This window comes from Lichenostomus cassidix, chromosome 2 (assembly GCF_008360975.1).
Source record: "Lichenostomus cassidix isolate B80296 chromosome 2, HeHo_3.0, whole genome shotgun sequence".
NCBI classification, from domain to species: domain Eukaryota; kingdom Metazoa; phylum Chordata; class Aves; order Passeriformes; family Meliphagidae; genus Lichenostomus; species Lichenostomus cassidix.
Window position 1 is genome coordinate 117188674 of NC_139482.1, and position 21711 is coordinate 117210384.

General features: G+C 45.1%; 2 protein-coding genes across 4 annotated transcripts in view; one reads left to right on the forward strand and one right to left on the reverse strand.

Annotated features, from left to right (window-relative positions):
• Positions 1-18118, forward strand: part of TRIM55 (tripartite motif containing 55) — a 37932-nt gene extending 19814 nt beyond the window's left edge. The window contains exons 9-11 of one of the 3 annotated variants that reach the window (XM_085052943.1): positions 1482-1769; positions 4027-4117; positions 17034-18118. In XM_085052943.1, the coding sequence (XP_084909069.1) occupies positions 1482-1769; positions 4027-4117; positions 17034-17044 (390 nt within the window). In that variant the 3' untranslated portion in view covers positions 17045-18118. The remainder of the gene's footprint in view (positions 1-1481; positions 1770-4026; positions 4118-17033) is intronic. The other 2 variants (XM_085052941.1, XM_085052944.1) reach the window with 2 other exon arrangements.
• Positions 18119-19262: 1144 nt separating this feature from the next.
• On the reverse strand, positions 19263-21195 carry CRH (corticotropin releasing hormone). Its single transcript, XM_085052945.1, has 2 exons — positions 20886-21195; positions 19263-20297 (listed from the first exon to the last, which is right to left on the reverse strand). Exon 2 carries the CDS (start codon positions 20280-20282, stop codon positions 19749-19751), a length of 534 nt encoding a protein of 177 aa, XP_084909071.1. The 5' UTR covers positions 20283-20297; positions 20886-21195; the 3' UTR covers positions 19263-19748.
• Between the last annotated feature and the right edge of the window lie 516 nt (positions 21196-21711).

Sequence of the window (21711 nt, forward strand, 5' to 3'; positions counted from 1 at the left end):
GTTTTAGTGAGTTTTCCACCACCAATTTTTAGATTATACTTCTAATCTGTTTTCTGCGAATGGTGCCTGCTGCCTTCTGCTCTGATCGTCTTTGGGATATGTCTAGGGTAGATGCAGGAATATCATACACCAAACAGGAGAGGATATTGCCTCTTACAGCCTAACAGCAAACAGGTTCATGGTGTGAATCTTGTGAATATTTTAGGCCAACACTTTTCTTAGGGAATGTGATTAGAATGACTCCATAATTGCTGCGTATTTTAAAAGACATACATTAAAAAATATGCTTCATGTGCTACTTTAGTTTGCCTTGCATATCATTAACTTAGCAAATTTTCCCCTTCCACAATTTACTCAGTGAAGTTGCTGAGAGGGTAAAGGCTGCTGTGAATATATTTGAGGAGACTTATGTGAAAACAAGAAAGCATCTTTGATTGTAACAAGCTCCCCACATAAAACAAGTGAAAATAAATACTACGGATTCATTCTTGCTTTGATCTAAAAACATGTGTGAGTTTTCACCAGTCATGTGAAGATGCTCTTAAATCAGGCTTTATTGATTTAATCAAAATTTATATTTTGAAGATTTGCACTGACTTAACTAAACTTGTATTCCTTAACTGATGTAGGGTTTTGTGCAAACAAGAGCTAGACACAAGCAATTCTGCCCACTAACATGAATTCTCTATTTTCTAAGACTAAAGTGAGAAAAGTACAGCATGCTGCTCTAGCAATTACAAAATGCCATTAGGAAATAATCAGGCATGGAGTCAGACACGGCATGTGGGTGTTGTGGTTCAAGGGATACCTGTATTTTGGTTTTTGCCTTCTGGTGTAAAAAGGCAAAGCAGAAACGCTGTGGTGACAGCAGGCTGTGTGTGTAGGAACCCTGAGAGTTGGATGCACGTAGAGAGGTGCAGTTCATCTGGCTGCTCCTCTTCCTGGCAGAGCAACAGTGCTTGGTTTATAGCATTGATGGCAAAGCTGGTGGGCAAATGCTTCTCTCCAGTATTCCCCTTATTCTGACTGCTCATATCAACAGACTCATTAGCAAACATGTTGTTCTTAACATAATACCCAACAAGCCATTTGAAGGTACCTAAACCTATCATTCATGGCTGGTATGGGTTCATGAGGCTCTTATGCAGAATTTCGTACATTTTTAGAATTTAATTGAGGGTTTAACTGAATTAAGGAACCCCTTGCTCACTCCTTTCTCAGTCAGCACCCCCTTCCCAGCTTGTTCTACCCTCTACTGTTCAATTTTTGCTATAATTTATTTTCTTTCTCCTGTCGGTGTTATTCAAACTATAGTTTCTTTTGCTTCGCATTTTGATTGCAACTCTTTCAGATCATGTAGTAGGACAAATCTATGCCTTGCAGTGATATATAACAAACACAACATGCAGAACGATGTGACTACAGCAGGAAGGTAACGTGGTGCACTCTACTTGTTCTTCTCTTTATCTGTCCTGATTAAGGATGTGGTTGTTACACCAAGTGGTTCTCAACAGACCCCCGAGTCTGCCACTCAAGTGCCGGCCACAGCAGAAACCGTCGATCCTTTGCTTTACCCTAGTTGGTATAAGTCCCAGTCACGGCAACCAAGCAGTCCAAGCTCAACCCCAGTGAGTGGGCCGGGGAAAGTAGGGACTCCTGTTTCTCTGGAAACAAGTGCAAAGAAGGCAGAAGCCCCAACAGCAGCAACAATCGAGGAGAGTGCACCAGGGAGTGGTAAGGAAAGTAATGCCACTGCAGCGACATCCAAGGTCAGTGCTTCTGAAGTCACCCCAGAAGGCTGTGACATGCAGCAAGGCGGGAACAGCAGTTCTAAGGAAAATGTGACTGCATTTTCCTCTGCATGCTAAAGAATAAGAATAATTTCAAAAATACAAGAGCAGAACAAACTGTCATTTAAGCATATCCACTGGATTTCTAGATGGTTTCAATATGTGACAGGCTGGCTCTATAGCTTCAGAGCAGCATGCTGATGGTTGCTTGTGCTTACCTGCCAATGCACCTTGCTTGTGCCAGCTGTTACCCGAGTTACTCATACACAGGAGCTGTTGGAGGGGCTGGCAGTGTCTCTGCACATCAGATATTTGCATGTGTTAGTGGCAGAAAAATCCTGTGCATGAGATTACTCTCATCACCTGCTGAAAGTCTTGTGTATGTGCTGTCCTACCATGGCTGGTTGAGCAGCTATGGCTTGGCTTTGCATTCAGCAGCTCTGTGGCTGCACTTGGAGTGCTTCTCCATGTGAACATGAAATTCTGCACACACCTAAAGCCTTCGTTTGTGTTTGATTGCCTCTCAGTAAGCAGTGTGATTTCCTGGGTTCAGACCTGTGGCAGATGGCTTGTTACAAGGATTCTTGAGACTTGATTAAAAGAGAGCATGAAGATAATACATTCCAGTTCAGTGTTAGACACTCAGTAGAATGATGGGATAACAGATACTGATGTGTTGAGTACAGGAGGATGTTTTCCTTGAAAGTACAATATTAGAGTTGGCATAACCTGAATTTGAGTAATCCTCCTTCTGCATATGAATACTAACTCCACATGGGCTAAAGATACAAGGAACAGAGTTGAGGGAGCTGTGCAAGGATTTGCACACTACACCAGCTCCTGCTCCAGTGTCTGGTGACCAGCCCATGAGCAGCACTCTCTAAATTGAACCATCACAATTTACAGGTTCCAGCTGCATGTTTTAACAAAGCAATTACCTATATGTGTGTGATGAGAGGAGGTTATGTGTGTGTATGTGAGAGAGAGAGAAAGCACAAATGGGTAGTAAGTATTTAATGCTATTTTCTTTGGGTCATTTAGATGACTATATAGCATAGATGAGCAGCTGTAGGGGTGATAGCCAACCTTGTGCCAAGCAAAAAGTTAAGAGATATGATAAAAGGGGCACTTATCTTCTGCTAGAGGTTTCAGTCAGTGACACTTGGATGTGGTGGCTGACTTCACTGACTTTGTTAAAAGCAACATTTGACCACCACATTTCAATAAGTATTTTTCAAGTCAGGGTATTATTTGAGAATATTTGAGTGGAATGAAAAACAAAAGTGCTTTAAAATTATCAAATCTGCTATGATATTTTCTTCTTAAGTGTATTCCAAATGAGCTGGCAAAAAGTAACATCACAGTGAAATTTATTGCTGCTGTTCTTTCTTATCAGTTACAGCAATGATCAGGCAGCCTAAATTCAGCATAGGCAGGTAAATTCTGTACTTGGTTAATTTCCTCAGAGCTTACCTAAGTGAAGTCTGCTTTCCTCAGCCCTAATTTACCAACAACAAGCAAAGGAACAAAACTTGCATTTGATGTGGGCAGCTGGCTGAAAAACAACAGCAGTCTGGTACCCAGCTTTCTTCATTGAGTACCAGGAGTAAAAACAGGCACATAGGAAAGATGTCAGTTCCTTTTGGTGTGTGAGTGTGGGGGTGCTGTGTCCTGATATTTTCCCAGGTTACAGGTGACACTGATATTTTGGGATGAGGAGGATGTCGAGAAGAATAGCGCATGGTTCTGGTGATATGGGAGGAAGGAGCAGGGAAACAGCTGAGGATGGGATTGCCACTGGGCTGGAGACAGAGCAAGGGATAGGAAAGCTCAAGAAGCAGAAAAGTGCAGAAGAATAGAAAAAGCAGAATTACCAAGAGACAGTGATGCTGTGAGATGATGCTGTGGTCAGATTTATGGATCTGAGCTGAGATGTGTCTATGTCAAAAAGAAAATGGCTGCTGTTGTGTGGCAGTGATCATTTTCAAGTATGTGAACTTCAACTGTATTTTTCATGCATGTGGTTTTACACAACCCACTCTGAAGTGCTATATTCCTTTATTTTTTTTAAACCTCCAGCTGATGTTCTTCACACCACTGTATTTACTCCTTTTCTCTAATTAAACTATATGATGGAAAAGTGCTGTGGAAGCAGAGCTTTTTCATGGACCATAGTGATAATGACTAGTTCATGTAATGACAACACTGGTGAAGCACTCTTCTTATTTTCTCACAGGAGTTAGCATTCTGCATAACACTTTTGGCATTTCTTATCATACTACATCATCTTTGGAAACTGATTCAATACATGATTTGTACTTTCATGGGTAGGAAATATTTCATTTTACCATTAACTAACAGTTCAAATTGTGTATCTGGTGATGTTCCTACATAGCTTTAAAGGATTTTTTCCCTTTCTTCCCATCCAAAAACATCATGCTAGTTCACAATACAAGCTGCCTAAAACATTTCTTCCTCCTCACAAATGCCACCCTTCAGCTTACTCCTGCATGGTTAAACATTGCATCTCCCTTGTTCAAAATGAAAAGAGACATTTACTCTTTCAGATACATGGGCTTATATTTCAGTTGCTGTTCAGATGACCAGCAGGATGGAGAACCTATTGGTTGACAGATGTGAAGAACACCAAACTTGTTCAGTCCAAAAAGTAGGGGAGGAAGAGCTGGAGGGCAATGCTTGCCATCAAAAGGGTAAAGGTCAGGAAAACAAATCCACTGAATAATCCTGCTGCCAGGATTACTAGTGCAAGCAAATCACCAGTGCTCCTTTGGGTGGATGGCTTGAGACTTGAGCCCCACTCTCCAGAGGTCCCCATGAAGACAGAAAGTGTCCCTTCACATCCCACATCCCCTTCAGGTCCCACCACAGGCATTCAAAGCTATCTCTCCCACATTCCCAGTGAGAATGGAGCACCAGTAATGGCCTTGAAATGCAGCATCTGCAGGAAGCTCAACCAATTTAGACAAGGGCTTTTTTCCCGTGGGTCACATTAAGAGCTGAAATATCCACAAGATCAAGGACTAAGAACTTCACTACCAAGTGAAGTTGTCCCAAACACAAACTCTGTAATTTAAATGATAACTGCTCCATAACATCTCTTCTGGGGTAATCCCTTTTTTGGTAGACAATATCCATTATTTATTTCTTCCAGCTCCAAATTCACACCCCTCTTAGGTAAGACATACATGTGTGCTCAATTTGCAGTGTGATATGATTGATATGCAGACAATTCTGTATCATGACTGGGATATTTAATGTTATTTACTGAAGAGCAAAAGCCTCTGACACAAAAGAGCTGTGGTCACCTTTAGGGATTTGCTCAAATGACAGACAAATTCAATTTTGATCTATTCTTCAACACAAAAATGCTTGGTTTTCCTTGCTCACTTTCTGCACTATGCTGTCAGCACGGTACAGGATATGAAGCATCTATGAAAAATGCCATATTATTATTCAGCTTTTATGTGCAGAACTTCCAGTACTATGACAGAGAAGATATCTCCATTAATAAAATAAAAAGGGAAGTTTAACAGAAGTTATCATCTACACTTTAGTTGCTTAAATTAGGCAAAAAGATTTACTGCCTGGGAGTAATTTGAATTTGAAAAGCTTGGGACACTGTGAATCCCAATTAGGTACATGGATCATAGTTTAATTTTCATTTATTTGTGTTTGGTTTTGAAAATTTGCCGTATTGTTACAAGAGGACATAGAGGTTGTTTGTACTCCTGGGAAATCAGACATGTGAAGAACACTATGTTTTTTTTTCCCCCTCTATATTTTTTTAATTCAGAATACCTTTTGAAATTAAAAATAGACAAATGCAGAAAGCTCTTATTTCTACCCTTTGAGACCTCACTCTGTGTGGTCTCCAGTGACATCTTTATGATTTATTTAATAATGAAGTAGAAAGGAGGTGAAGGAAAAAGGCATTTTGGTCTCAGATTCTATTTGCATTAAAATGATTTTATTCTCCATGCATAGTGAAGTGGCTGGTTAGACAGTTTATGTGTCTTTATCTTTCATGTGAGAGATCAGGTCACTGCCCTTGTTCCTTTGTATGGTAAGCCACTGAAAGTCAAATAACAAAATTACTTTGAATAGCTGTATAATAATTTATAATAATATAAATCTGCATGACTGTCATCATAAGAGCAGCATATAATTTATTTTCAAGCTATTTTAATAGAATGCCCCAATAGGGATTTCCTTGTTTTTCAGCAGCGAAAAGAGATCAGTTCCCCTATTAATTCCCAACATTTCTTTTATTTAAGGGTCATTTCACTCTAAGAAATTATATTATTACATCTATAAATTTCCTCCAGAATGCAGGAGGGTGTAGCAGCAGGGATAAGGCAACAGGAGATGCAGCCCACAGGTGTACAGATTGCTTGGTGTAAGAAGGGACAGAAAATGATTCAGCATGAACAAAATATATAACTCTGCATTAGAGAGCCTCATATTTCTTCAGGGAGTGCCTAAGTCAGAAGTGTGGTCACCACGGGCTGCTTCTGCCTCTGACGGAGAATGAGAGGCATCTCCTGTAAGAGAGAGTTCAGCAGCTGCTGCTGCTTCTCACTTGGCACCTCTTCCACCTGCCTGCTGAGCGTGAGGTGACATTGCTCCCAACCCAGCTGCCTCTGTTCCGTGTCTAGAGCTGGGGGGATCTGAGCCTCTGGAGATGGCAACCAGCAGCAAATGATTAAAACATGGGGAGCAGGAATAGCATCAATGAATTACCTCAGCCACCATGGGGAGGGGTGTATTAGTGGAGGGTGACATAGACAAAGCAGCAGCCCTTTTCAGTGCGTGGGAGAAACAGATCTTGAAGTCCCACAACTTTGCCTAATCATATTTTGTCAGCAACATCTCTCATGCAGTGAAACCCTAAAAATTTGTGAGAGTTCATGAAAGTCTTGGTTTGTCTGTGTCCGTGGTTACCTGATTTATTTCACCTAAGATGAAGTACTGGAGCCTGTATTCCATTGTTCAAGTTCCCTATAAGAAAAGGGTCTATCCGTGGCTCCAAAGGACTCCAGTGCATACATGTAGTCCAAAGGAAATGCAAGTTAATAATCCACAAACAGTAACCTGATCTAATTTCCCTTAGCAGCCGGTAAGTACAGTGCTTTAATTCCATGAGGATATAAAATATAATCAGGGCAGAACTGTTTGGGAGGAGAAATACTAATAGAATGGCCTATGCTAATCTTGTATCATTACTTTTAAAATTTTCTATTACTTGCTCGCAACCTTATGCCATCTGCCAGAATTACCATAAGGACAGTCCTCTCTGTATTCATGTACTGTAGTTCTCTTTGCCCTGCTGCTGAATACTTCAATTTCAGCTGGTGATCCTTCAATTTCTTTTTCCACAAGACAGCTTTAAATCATGTCAGAGAGGTCAGTATTTAGCTAAGTTTTAGCTGATTGGTTGTCATGTCAATATGCAGACAACATGGACAAAATAAGATCATTGAAAACCAAAATAAGGCCAAGAGATTGCGCTGTGCTCTTTGCCTACATAGCTCCACTTTTCCATCAGGGTATAAAAGGCATAGTCCCACATTGTAGCACAGCACTGCTCTGGAGTGTTTGCACAAGCATGGCAGCAGAACACAAATAATTAATTTTCTCTTCACCAAATTGGAAATTCACTCTTGCCAATCTGCTCAGGTAAGGAAGATAAGTACTCACTTCAAGCCAGCTGTTCCAAGAGAGATTTATTGCTCAAGAGAAGGCAGTCTTGCAAAGCTGGATCTTGCAGGAATGGTGCTAAGAAAGGGTCTCAGTTCCCTCTGGCCTATCCGACACAGCCTTCCCACAGTTTCCCCCAGAACAGAACAAGAGGTTTGTTATCATCAGCCACAGGCATAGCACAGGTAGCTCTCTTCCAAGACACCAGCTGCTGCTCCAAAAGCTCTCTGGCTCTGCAACAAGTGTGTTTAGTGCTAATGAAGGATCCGGGAATGCAGACAGCAAAAATCAACTTGATATTTGCAATCTAGGTCTTGATATCCCTGTATTTTACCTTTTCTTAGGTAGAAAACTGGATGGGTTTATTTCTGTACCATTAAAAAATCTGCAAGGCTTGACTGAATGAAAATAGGTCGTCTATCCTCCATGAAGTTGAGCCTTTTGTAGGAGATCCTTGAATCAGCTGGTATAGAAGCCCAAATAAAACTCTGTTTTAATCTTCTTCCTAAACATCTCTTAAATTTAGCTGGGGGAAGGGGGGAGGGGGGGAAGCATTCAGCCTGTAGCTGAAGTATAGGGCAAACACTAGATACAAGAAACTCAACAGTCAAGAAGTTCTGCCTTTTCTTCTCTGTAGTTTCACTCAGTGAGCTGGGACTCAGTGACAGCAGCTATGTCTGAGGCCACTCTGGCCGATGTTCAGTTGGTGGCAAATTTTGCCTGTAAATTTCCATTTTGTATCTTGACTTTGTGCTTCAGGTGAAATTTTTCCCCCTCAGTTTGGCAATACTTGCAGAGAAAATCAGGAAAGTCTTGATTGTTCCTCTTTTAACACCTCCCTCTCTCTTAATTTTGAGAATTATCTGAGTGATTCAGAGGCAGCAGTGATGAGTCGTGAGGGCAATGCATTAAGACCAGCTTTCAGACAACAGTTTCTCATAATTAATATGAGTGGCAAATACTTCACCTGAAGTTTTACCTCAAATAGTCTGCTCTGCTGTTTGTCTGGTGAGTCATAGATACCATCTGATTTATGTATAGTTCATTTTTTTCAATCTATTCCTAGTGAAAGGATCTCTACAATGAGTTTGGACAAAATTATTTCTCCTGTTGCAATTAATATGAGACCAAGCTCACCTAGACATTGTCTTTCTGTGACTAGCTCATTTAAATACTGAATTCTACCTCCATTCAACCTCCTTCTCCAAGCATCACTTGTTCTGCTCATAGTTACGGTGTTTGGAAAGGAAAGTAGAGTGTAAACAAAAAATATTTCTTAATCACAGATGTTGCTGGTTTACATCACGTTACAATAGATGTATGTCCCAACTACACAAGCCATCTGTTTGTGGAATATTTGGTTAGTTATCCTACAGCCTTGAGACAGCCCAGGCTTTCAGTGTAGCCATTCACTCACCTCTGGAAAGCAGCACTCATAGTCCTGTAACCATTAGAGATGGATCAATATTTAAATGACAGCCTATCTGATTGAAAGTCCCAGTGGTGGTAATTAGTTAACAGAGCCTGAGTCCCTATGTTTGTATATCATTCCACTTGCAGGCTTTCCAGGCTTGTGAGCAGGTGAGGGGCTGGACTGCAGCACCTTGCAGTGCCCACCTACCACACATATAAAATGGAGATAAAAACCAGGGGGGCTGCATGTGCAGCCAAAATTAAATGGAAAAAATGGAGACTGACATACCAAACAGTGATGATTCAGTCTTATGTCTCTTTTCAGGTGATATATATTCCTGGCATCTTTGCAATAATCTTCAGGTCATTAAGTAAGAGACCGGTGACTAATTAAAAAAACCTGTTATCACTGGCTGGCAGCCAATAGGTGCTGTGATGTTCAAACCATCCTACAGATGTCCAACACAGACATCATGCCTTTGACTGAGCAGAGAATGAGGATCTCACAATCCTGGAGGATCAGTGATCTGAATTTCTCATTGCTCTTTTCAATTTAGAGAGCACCCTATAAAATCTGCCTGAGTCTATCTCAACCACTGAAGGTGGTGATCGAAATACAGATCAGTCACTCAGAGCACTCCTGGCTCAGCACTTCTGTACACAGAAGTGGTTTTTGTTCATGATGAAACACTTGCTGTAAGACTTTTTCTATTACAAAATATTACAAAATGCCTTGCCGAGAAAATATAGCTGTCATTTCCCCCATCAGTGCTGATGAGCCTCTTCAACATCTGGCACCAGATTTGTTTTTAGAATACATTCATTTTTATATTTATGCCCAATTTCAAAACTTAATTTTATGAAAGAAATAAATTCCTTTTTTTAAAAATCGAGCTGGTGCCTGCCTAGATGCAGGTCAGTTCCAAGCTTGCCTCTGGTGACAATGACTGCAATCTGTGCTGTATACCCTGGCAATAAGTGGTAAATAACTGTAATTGAATCCAAAGCTCTAAGAGCAGTATTTATCACAGCTTCCTTGGACTTCACCTGGGAATAGTGTGAGATGGACAGAAGGAAGCTTGTTTTAATACCTTGCTCTTGGCTTGGCTGAGTGCTGTGCAAGCAGGCCAACATTGCTAATGGGCAAGCAGAGATTAGCATGTGAGATTTGACGTGACAGACATAGATCTGGGAAGTCATGGCACTACTCACTGAGCAATTTTGGAGTTTTGGAGCATAGTCATAGTTTGGATAACAGCTTCAGTTGCTGTGGTTGCAGTAAGGAGAAGGTTCAGGCAACTGGAGACATGGAAAAATGTTGTTGTAACTGTGGCCAAGATTTTCTTCTTCCTTTACATGGTGGCTTTTAGGAATGGCAACAGGTTGCTTTAGCTGACAATCCAGGTTTTTGTCCTGCATCTCCACTGGTTTTGTCTCTCAGAGAAGCTGTGCTGTGTCCACAGCTCACATACACCACTGTCACCCCCTGCACACTTAAAAGAGCCCAAGTCAGTCTGTCACTCACAATGTGAGCAGCATGGGATGAGCCTCCAAGCATGGGATGTGTATGTCTTCACACCTCGAAGCTATGCTGGCTGTGTTATCTGATCCCATGAATGGAGCTCCAGGGTAGATCACAGTCTGAACCATCACTCTGTATCATTCATTTTATTTACAAAAGTGCCATTTGCAGAGGAAGAAAAGGCTTTGATGCACAGAAGTGTGTATTAGTCAAAGGAAAGACTACCTGACAGAGACAGACAGGACATTAACCATTACTATGTTTTCTGCTTCTCCCTGAAAGCTAATAGCACAGTTTCTACAGCGTGGATTAGAACTTCTCCATTGCCATGGAGAAGTTCTTGGAAGGTCTTTACTTCACATTTAACTTGTTAATCTGAAGTCATATCTATTTGTCTGACAAAGCAGCAGTAGGAGGAAGAGGCAACAACTGGTAGTCATGAGTAGCTTCCTGGCACTGGTGACCAGCATGTAGCACGTGACCAGCACTTACTCCTGCAGCCTCTCAATATGATCCTTCATTTGCTAGACAGTTCTCCAGCAGGGCTGGAAGCAAGCAGAAATGGTAGAAAGCTGGGGTCCTGAAAAACCTTCACTCCAAGAGGAACCAAAAGTTATATGGATAGGTGCAGGACAGACTGTTCTGATCATGCAGTTTTAACATTCACATGTTTTTAAGACTATCCTCTTGTGTTTCCTTCATTTTCCTGGACAGTGGCAAGACTAGGTTTTATGCAAATCTGTAGTCAATTACTCTCAATAAATAGTTGGACTAATGAGGTGCAGCAATGGGTCAAATATTACACAAGTATGTTATTTCTGCCTTTTCTTCTTTGAGTCATGAAAAAAATAGGTGACTTATATAAGAGAACTGTATTTCATTTGTCCCAAGTAATGCTGAGAAGAAAGCTGCCCTCCCATACCATAGTCTAATGCTGTTTCCACCACAGGTTCAAGTGTCTGGACCTTCATGTCCCATGGGAGATAAAAGGAATCTACACTAAAATAAGCTACTCAGGCTGTTTTCCTCTGAAATATATTTGATCTCTTTGAGTTCATTATGTAAGAGACTCTGCATTAGACATTATCCACATCATTGTAATATAGTGATAATCTATTGAAGAAAGGCATTTCCTCCCCATGGACTTTTAAATTCATTACTGACCACTATTAAGAGAATGTTACATATAATTCTGTGGGTGATGGAGCTTGTCTGTGCATATAATTTTGTCTGCTACCTTATGTGTTTCTGTGGCAGTAATTGTAGCAATTATTTTGAAGAATACTCTGTTGATTCCTGCTGATAAAAAAGATCCATACAAAATAAGCAGCCCCTTAGCTTTGAAACAATATTGTTGTGATATAGGTGACAGCTGCCAGGTGTTATGCTGAAGGAGCTAGACTGCATAAAAATATGAAAACAAAATGCTTGAACTAAAGTTTAACCCATTTAAAAATAACCTGTTGTGTTTCCTTTGTTTCCGCTGCCTGGAAGTGTTGAGTGCCAGAAGTGTAACACTTGACATTTGAGGCAGACAAACATAGCCTACAGATTCTGTGATTGCTTTGCAACCAGCTAGCATTTTTTAATCATGCCTGTTCTTGTCAACACTGGGGGTTGTTTCTAAACAAGCCAGCTAAAAATGGGAATTAAATTGAATTTCTTGCTCATTTTCTGAAGACACAGAAACCCCAAAAGCAAGCAACCTGTATTTTCACTGCTTCTCTCTCCAAGACCCACACTTTCTAACAAATTCACACCCTTGCTCTGCTGCTGGATCAAGAGGAGGCAGCAAAGACACTGGGTAGTTCATGTGCCCTTAGTGTGGATCTATTTTTTCCTCTAGCAGCAAAGGTGATTCAGGAGTTTCTTGCCAAATGGCCCTGCTTCTTCTTGCTGACCAGATGCCACCACTCACAGGGCATTTGTCCTGAGGCAGCTGTTTGTTGAGATGTGCTGAAATAAAATCATTCAAATGATCCAGGTTTAAAAATATCTTCCTTCACCTCAAAAAAACCAACCAAAAAATTGATGTCATTCCAGTGACATTCCCATTCTTAGCACAGCCCTTCGAAGAGCTGCAGCAATGCAAATGAGCAGTGAACCATGGAACCAAAGCAGGAAGAGGTGAATGGGGACCCAAGGGGCAGAACCTGCTTTGGTTAGCTTTGTTGCTCCAGAAAACATCCAAGTAGGTTGAAATCAACCATCTCATCCATCTGCATTAAAGTAGATTATGAAACCATTCATCTCTTCACCTTTCCTCCCCACTTCCTAAGTTTAAGAGTTTGTGATCTTGTAAAAGTAATAGTGCAGTCAAACTGCTCAATTCCTATCAAGGACTTTTCTGTTATCCTGAAATACGCGGCTGGAATATTTCTCATATAATTGCTTAAAAGCCGGATCTAGTCCAATCCAATCACCCAGAGTGTCTCTAGAGCCAGTAGAAAGAAACAGGTACCTCCAGAAGGCAATCCACTTCTTTGAGGATGGGACAAATGACCCTCTGGTTGTGCCTTTTTCTCATCACTCCCATTAGAGTGCATGAGTAGAGTTTGCTTGAGTGGGTATCTTGTTTCTGGAAGACTAATATAGACTAACATATTGGTAATATAGATCCCAGCCTTTGTACCTAAAGGCTACAGAGATTTGTGCTAGCAAAGCAGAAAACAATGTGCAGACTTTGTTGTATTTCAAATATCTAAAAGGCCTAGACTGCATATTTTTCCCCAGCATAAATAGGATAACTGCTGGGTCCTGATAAATGAAAATGTTATGACAAACCATCCCACTCATCTCTTTCCTTGCCTCCACACCCTTTTACAAGAACCTTATATAGATTTAAGTAGAGCCCTGCTTAAGGAAGCAAATACTGAAAGATGCTGAATACCTTCAACTTTAAAACGACTCATCAGGCTCAACTCTGAGATCCTTACACTTTATTCATACAAATTCTAGCGTGCCAGATGCTGAGGAGTGCTGAATGGCTGCTCAGTGGGAGTTGTGGTTGTTCAGCACCTCCAAAGAATTGGCATGTAAACTCCAGCCTGGACTTTGCTTATGGGAAAAATAAAACCAACCATCAGTCATGCACAGTGTACTTCCCTCCCCACTTCATGAGCTGGCCTGGTGAAAATTCCTGGTTCTTTTTGAAAGCACCATCTGATGTCACTCAACACCACAAGGGAAAATATAAATCAAAGTGTAAGTATTCAGCACTCTCTCAGCATTGGCCTAATGTGATTAATGTAATCTGAGGTAAACACTTTAGTTATTCCTTATTACTTTTAGGGACCCAAAGGGTTGGGACTTGTTATTCTAGGTAATGTGAAAAACAAGCCCTACCCATGAGATCTCCAAGGCTAGGATAAAGCTCAGGTAGAAGCTTGACAACAGTTACCTAATAGAAATGGACAGACACAATGAAGTGTTGAATCTGGACTGTCTTAAAGGCATGTGGCAAGGGCTGTGCCATGCTCAGCTCGGAGCTTTCCTCTGGCAGCAGAATAGGGTTGTAGTAACAGGGAGAGCAAGATAATCCAGGATGAGATTCAGAGCAGTCAGATGCCTGAATCCCAGTGACACTGAGTAGACCTGCTCCTGCATTCTGTCTTTCCCAATCACAGGTTCAAAACAGGTTTTTTCTGTAAAATCTATAGCTGAAATCTGTCTTAGACAATTCCAGCACGCTGTATAACCCTGAGTTGTGTCGGCTGCTGCTGGAAGGTAAGGATGGACTTAATAACATGAATAAATTTGCTGCTGGAACCTTCAATGGTTTCTTGTCGTACATGAAGAGACCCTACTTCAGTCACTGTATGATTCAGAGGCAAGCACTAAAGTGTCACAGGTGTGAAAACACAAGCCTAAAAGCCAGGTAATGGCCGTACTGTCAGTTTTGTGCTTGCTTCACTCCTTGCTGGGTGTGATGGAAAATGATTGGTCTTGGAAAGGCACATCGAGGTATTGCAGAGTGGCAGCCTGCTGAGTCCAGCAAGGTGCAGTAGCAAATGCTTCATCCAGCCAAACCCAGTGGGAATGTGTTGGAGTTCCAACATGGTTTTGCTGACACAGGAAGATGTCATCACAGCAAAATATGAAGGAGTTAACACATTATGAAATATAGTTTTGGCAGTGATGCAGACAAAGATTGTTTTGCTTGAAATGCAGTAGCAGCAGCACTGGTTAACGAGCTAATGCAGTCAGCTTACATATTACATTGTGCTTTTTGTCTTCTAATATATTGGGTCCAAATCCTATGAAATACTCAGCATAACTTTAAACTCTTAGATAAATATTTGCTTCAAAGTTAATCTTGATTTAATGTAAATTTTTGGATAGTGGCTGGTTGGACTAGCAAGTGGAAGTGCTAAAAGAAGCCTGCCTTGCAGTCTTTCTTGGAAGAGGAAAAAAAAAGGAATTCTGTTTTAAACCTCCTGCCAGTCCTATTCCTTTACAGGGTGAGAAGAAAGGAGGACTGTCCCATGCCTGCTTACACACACCGCTGAAGGCTTGGTGCACAAAATTGCACAATCAGTTTCAAAATTACTCCTAGCTAGTCCAGGCACTCTGACTGCCCTTCCAAAAATGAAGGCAAAATTTTCAGTATCACGGAAGACTAACAAACCTCCTACGCTCCTGCATCTACCAAGATCAAGAGAGTGCCAAATGCCTTATATCACAGAAAATCTAGCTGTGTGTTTACTGCTGATACCTGACTTTTGTAATCAGGTTGAAAGATTTGCAATCAGCACTTTCCAGGGCTGAGAGGCAGATCTTCTATTATCAGGACTCAATTAGTTACCTGCTTTTCAGCTGAAGATCTGGGCCCCTGGGCCCAATTCTTTACCATACTTTTGCATAAGCCTTGGAGACAGCCCTTCTCATAAGCATTGCTGGAAATGGAAGTTTGCATTCAAGTAGGCAGCTGTTTCTCCCATGGTTTTCCTCATGCTTGTGCTCTCAATGAAGTACATTATAAAGTTAGCAAGCAAAAGCTATTTTTGTCTGAAAGATCCCTGTCCATAAAAATCCTCTTTGGGTTCTTTATGTTGCAGTGAGTAGCAATGAGTGCCTTGCTTTGAAAGTATGGATCGAAGTCAAAGATAAGTCCACATTTCAAACAGTAAAGCAGTTTCTCAGATAATATTTCATTGAAATAAATAGGGCTGTTTCACTTTAGAGCAATCAAGGATCTTGATAAAAATGGCTCTGTGAACTCTAATAGAGTTCTAGATATAAATAAAGAAATAGGTACCTATTTCTTTTCATACCTTCATGCTGTCTTGTTCGTTGGTGACACTCACATAGGTAGTAACTGGAATGAAGCCCAATAGCCAATTTATACTTAACACACCACTAGTTCTTACTTTTTCTTGTAATACACTTTAACACAAAGTACTTATAAAAATGCTCAGGAAAAGGATCCATCCCATGCTTCAGCTCCTCACAGGCATCTCTGCATCAATGTTTGTTGCTGGATGTGTCTGTTAGCAACACTGCTTGGATAACTTTTTGTTTCAGCACAATTCCATAAATAATTGAGATGCTAAAATTCAGAAGATACTGCTTTGTCATTTTCCCTCTATTGAGTAGTATGTTGACATCAAATGGGTCACCTGAGTTCATGCTGAAGCTTCCAAAGTAAGCTGAAACCCTGCACAAAGAAGACTGACGGCATGGCTGGTTTAATTTTAAGAATGTACAATAATGTATGTGTGCATCTAGGAATACAGAGGGCAAAAAAACCCTCTATATTGCAAGCCAAATTATGGCTTTAATGATGTAGACATAAGGCTCTCCTTAGCAAACACACATTTTTATATATTTTATCTTTAATAGAATTTCTGATACTATCACAAAGAAATCTTCATTCTCTGCCAAAGGGATCTGGAACTAGTAAAATATTTCTGCCTATTACACTGGTCTTTTAAATATTCAACTAATTTTAGAAATTCCTTTTATTAGCAAATACAGTGTGTCATGTCCAGATTCCTTTTTCTACTGTAAGTGTAGGATACCTATGCAAACAAATGACAGATATGAACTGGAGTTTATAACTCTGTATTACTTATTTCCTGTTCCTCGTCTGAGTTAAATTGAAAAATTGAATTGAAATAAATATTAGAAGACATTAAAGGAAAAAAAAAAAGAAAACACATCCAAGGCAGATTTCATAACAGCAGAACAAGTATCATTTTGAGTGGCAATGCACTGGCAATAACATTTGGCTCTGGTTCACATCAATCTGGAGGCCCAGCTACACAAGCCAAACTGGCTCAGGATCACTTCTGAGCAGGCATTTATCACCTTCAGTGCAAGAATATTCCAGAGGTCCAAATCAGGACTAAGCCCTTCGCACAGATGTGACACACTCATGCAGCATAACCCTTCCTCAGCCACTGGTCAGGGCAAAAGTCCTTCTGACTTCTCTGGTGTTAGAAGTCTGTCTTAGCTTCCCAAATTTCCATGCTGCCTGCCTTTCCCCTTCTTTCCCACTTCATTCTTTCCCTGCATGTTGTGAAATCTTACAGATTTTAATGCAATTCATCTTTTCCTCTTCCATTTGTCAACCTTTCCTTCCTTTGCAGACTGGTTCTGAACCATACCCTCAAGGACGAGTGGAGGAAGCTCCCGTGAGCAGTGAGAGGGGTGACGAGCCGGCTCGTCATGTCTTCTCCTTCTCCTGGTTGAACTCACTGAATGAATGATGACTCACTCTGGCTGGCTTCTGGTGTGCTCTCCTCGGAAGGACTGTGAGCACAGGCAGCCTGGCTGCAGTCAGCAAAGAAACTGGCCTGGAAAGGGACATCTGAGCAGGTTTCATTCCTAGGAACTCAGCTAACCTCCACATCGTACCCTTGAGATGACAGACCAGAGAGGGAGGGGAGCATGGGGACAGATTGCTATATGTATTGTAGTCAGAGTGTTTTCCAATAATTCCTTGTTTCCAAGGGGAAAGAAGCATCACTACAGCTTTAGGCTGAGCACTGCTAGTGTTTTGTAACTCACTTGATGGCACATCCCCATGTAGGTGTAAACACTTCATCGATGTTCTTAGCTAAAATGCTGGTATGATATTCACTAGTAGCATCCTTTGCCAAAACAGTGTTTCTCCTCAGTATCCTCCTGCGTACCCGCTTCTCAGTGCTGGTGACTTCAGTGACACTATCATGTCCTTGGCAGCCCCAAGTCAGGGTTGTGTCTAACAGTACTGGTGCCTCCCAGGCTGCGGAGGCTGAACACGGGAGGGAAGAAGGAAGCTGCCATTTCTTCCTTTGCACTTACTCTTTCTATGAAACCACAACAGATGACGCTCACAGAAACATGTTATTTGTGAGGAAGATTTCCAGTGGCAGAAATGAGGACGATGCACACGCCAAAAGCACTGGCCAAGACGCCCCCACAGCTCTGAGTAGGTGGGGCAGTTGCTGAAGTGCTGCCCAGTCTGTCCAACCGCAACCTGTGTCTGTGTCTTCTCAGCTATCAGTGTATCTGCAAAAGGGGGCATGTTCTTCCATTAAACCTGAGTGCAATGAGGTGGTCACAGGTACTCACTCAAGGCTTAATTTGAAGTCTCTGTGCTGTGCTGTAGAAAAGGCAGATGCTGACTGTCCTGTTCCATGTGCATTGCAGATGTTGAGCTCTCTAATGAAATCAAATTTGTGTCTTAAAAGAGGCTCTACAAGTTGTACTGAAGTCGACACTCTGTGATTTTTGTCACTGGGAGCAGGGTGTCAACACTCAGTAGTGTTTAAGAGAGATTGGCAGGCTGCCGGGAGTGCTTGGTGCCATCGGGGACCAGGTGTCAAGCTCTGCACTAGGGTTACATGTGGATCTTTCCCAAATCCCCGAGCCAGGCCCTCGATGCACTGTTTTGGCAGGGGACTGTGAGGGGCCATGAGGCTGGGCTGTGCCCCAGCAGGACTGGTGAGCTGGCAGTGCAGACTGGTTAGCAGGCTGTGTCGGGTCAGACCCCGTCCTGGACACCCGTCGCCCTGGACACCTGCCGGCCCGAGTGACACCAACCCTCACTGGTATCTGTTTTCCCTGGAGAGCTCTCCTGCGAGAGTTTTGCACAGGCGAGCTCCGCGCGAAGCTTTGGAACTCGCACAGCCCAGAATGAGCGCCGCCCAGCACCGCCACCGCATCGCCTCCGGCTGCTGGAGCAGCTTTTCCCTGGGATTTGGTTCGGGGTGAGAGATTTACTATTTTCTCCCGGTCGTCCTGGAGATTTCCCCCAGCTCCTCCCGGGAAGTTTCTCCACATGCGCTGCTGCTTCCCTAGAGCCCCTGGGAGGCACCCCATCTGGGCACCGCCGTCGGGACGGGGGAAGCCGAAGCAGGGAGGAACCTGCCCTTTGGGGCGCGGGGAGGATGCACAGAGCCAGAAAGAAAACGCAAAACAGATGCCGGAGCGCCTCACCGCTTTCCCATCGCTATTCCCCGGCGGGAGGAGGCTGCCCGGTCCCGGCCACAGCGGCAGGAGCCAGGGAGCGCCCTCGGGGGGCTGCTGAGGTGGGATTCGGCAGCGCCGAGGGGCAGCGATTTGCCCTCGACACCCCGTTCCCGGGAGCAGCCTGCGCCAAGGGCGGCGGCGTGCGGCAGCCCCCGTGCAGGGCCGGCGGCGTCGGGGCGCATCTGTGGGAGAGCCCGCGGAGATGGGGCTCCCCGGGGCGGGGAGGGGAAAACATCCCCGGGGGAGATACAGGGCTCCCCGCGGCTCTGGGTGTCCACGGCGGCGGGCAACTCCCCCCGCCCCGGTAAACGTTGGGGGAGGCGGAGCAGCCCTCAGGTGTCCAGGCAAGAAAGTCTATCAAGTCATCTTTACTTTGCGGCTTTTATTAAAAATATAAATATTAAACATTCTCTTACACAACCAAATCGACCGAGCGCTGAAAAGATGTTTTATTGTGAAAATGTTTACAAGAAAAAAAGTGGATTGAAAGTAGCTTACAGAGATTCCCCCTCCCACCTCCCTGCCCCTAGCAGAAAAGTTTTCTGTCTTCTTGGCACCATTTCTTCCAATGCTCACACATCCCTACGTAGCGATGGCACTAGAATAACTGGGAAATGGAGAAATAAATAAAGGTAGGGGAGGTTACGAACGACACTCGTGTTTCTGCACTTGGTACACGGTTGTGCATGCTAGTCAAGGGACAGAGGCTGTTCGGAGTACACCCTTCTAGGTTTAAAGCTATATAAAAATAAAGAGATGACATCAGAGCAGCACTATGGTACATCGGACGGTGTAATTATTCTTGTGCTAACTGCGGAATCTCTTTGGCAAGGCGGGGAGGGGCCGTTTCACTTCCCGATTATCTCCATCAGTTTCCTGTTGCTGTGAGCTTGCTGCGCTAACTGCTCGGCTCGGGCCATCTCCAAGACTTCTCGCAGGAGGTGGAAAGTCAGATCCAGAGAAATAGGGGGCTCCTCGGATCGCTTCTCCCTCTCCACGGCCTCACCCTCGGCTTCGCCGTCCTCTCGGCTCCCCGGCGAGCGCTCGGGCAGCTGCTGCAGCTGTTGAACTGCCGCCCGGAAAAAGTTGCTGGCGGAGGCTTCGGGCTGTAGGTGGCTAGTGCTGCTGGAGGAGGCGGAGAAAGAGCCAACGGGTCTCTTGTGAAGGTTGCCCAGGCGCAGGAAATACTCTTCTCCCATGCGGAGCAGGACGGGCAGAGTTTGCTGGTGCTGCTGGTGCTGTTGCTGCTGCTGCTGGAAGAAATCTGGCTGGTGCAGAGCGCCGGGGACGGATGCCGGGCTCTTGCTGAGAGCTCTGCACTCCTGGCAGGGCAGGAGGGCGACCAGCAGGATTCCCGTGGAGACCAGCAGCGGGATCTTCATGATCGGGGCCCAAACCTGCGGTGGCAGACGGGGGACGGGGTTGGGTTACACAGCCGAGCCGCGGCGGCGGGGAGGGCAGCGCGGGGCAGGGGAGGGGTCGTCCCCTCCGCCGCTGTCCCGGTGCTGAAACGCCGCTCCGCGCCCCTCCGCACTCCTCCGCGCCGTTCCGCACCTCTCCGCGCTCCGCACACCACCCTCGACCGCTCTCACCGCGGCCAGTCCACCCGCGCCGTCGAGGCGGCCGCTCCCCGCAGAACAACCCCGCGGAACAACCCCGCGGAAACCCCGCGGAACAGCTCCGCGGGGCGGCTCCGGGCTGCGCCGGCGGCGGCTCCCGAGGGCCAGGCAAGGCTGAGCCCCTGCGGAGAGTCCACGCGTGTCCGCGACCCGCGCCTCTTCACCCACCCGGGGCCAGGGGGAGCGTGGGGTGCCTGCGGTGGGGAGGCTTTCCCCACGAGCTGCGGCGTTAGAGCGCCCGTTCCCCGCCGCCCCGCTCTCTGCCCGGCCAGGACAGTTCCCCGCATCCCGCGGGACGCGGCGCTCAGCCCCGCTCAGCGCAGGGCAGCGCACCCGCTGCGCGCCCGGGCGCGGCTCCGCACCTACCTGGGGCGGCGGTGGCGGCGGTAGGGCAGGGCGGGCGGCGGCGGGACTCGGCGGTGCCCGGCGTCCCTTCCTCTCGCTCTCCCTCGGAGCCGGCTCCCGGCGAACTTGGGATCAGATTTGGTACTAATCAGAGCCGGGGCGCGGGATTTTTATAGCTTAGACCCTCTCCTGGAATCACGCAGAACTTGCCTAATAAGCTGACGCTCTCCTGACAGCCCGATTGCGTGCCCCGATCTACTGCTGAATAAATCATGGGGGCCCGTCGGAGCGGCGATGGGCCGAGTTTCGCTATCGCAACCCCAAATCTCACGTCCAATTATATCAACAGATATTTATCGCCTCTGCAGTGACGTCAGCCGGGCCGGGGGCCGGGGAGCAGGATGCCCCCCCCACCCCATTGACAAAAATACTTGAATGAGATTTCCTAGCGGGCGCGTACTATGAGAGGTCACTCCGGGGAAACTTTCCACTCACGGGCCGGCCCGCGGGGAGGAACCCGACCCGAGCGGGGCCGGGGCTGCTCTCTCGGGCTGTCTCCTTCTCCATCCCCGGTCCTCCCCGGCCCCCCGCCCTCCGCCGCCTCCGAGCCCGCCGGCACGGAGCGACCCTGGTGGCTCGGCGCAGGAGGCTCCGCGGGGCACTCGTTTTGCGTGGGTCCCGTCTTTGCTCCCCGGCCGGGCCGGGGCAGCGCTCGCCCTGCAAGGCGGGCAGGGCGGCAGCCCGGGGGAAGAGGCAGAGCAGCTGCCATTGCCGGGAGAGACCCGCGGCAGTGCCGGCACCGCGGCTGCCCCGGGTCCAGCCAGGGGGAGAGGGGGCGGAAAGCCCC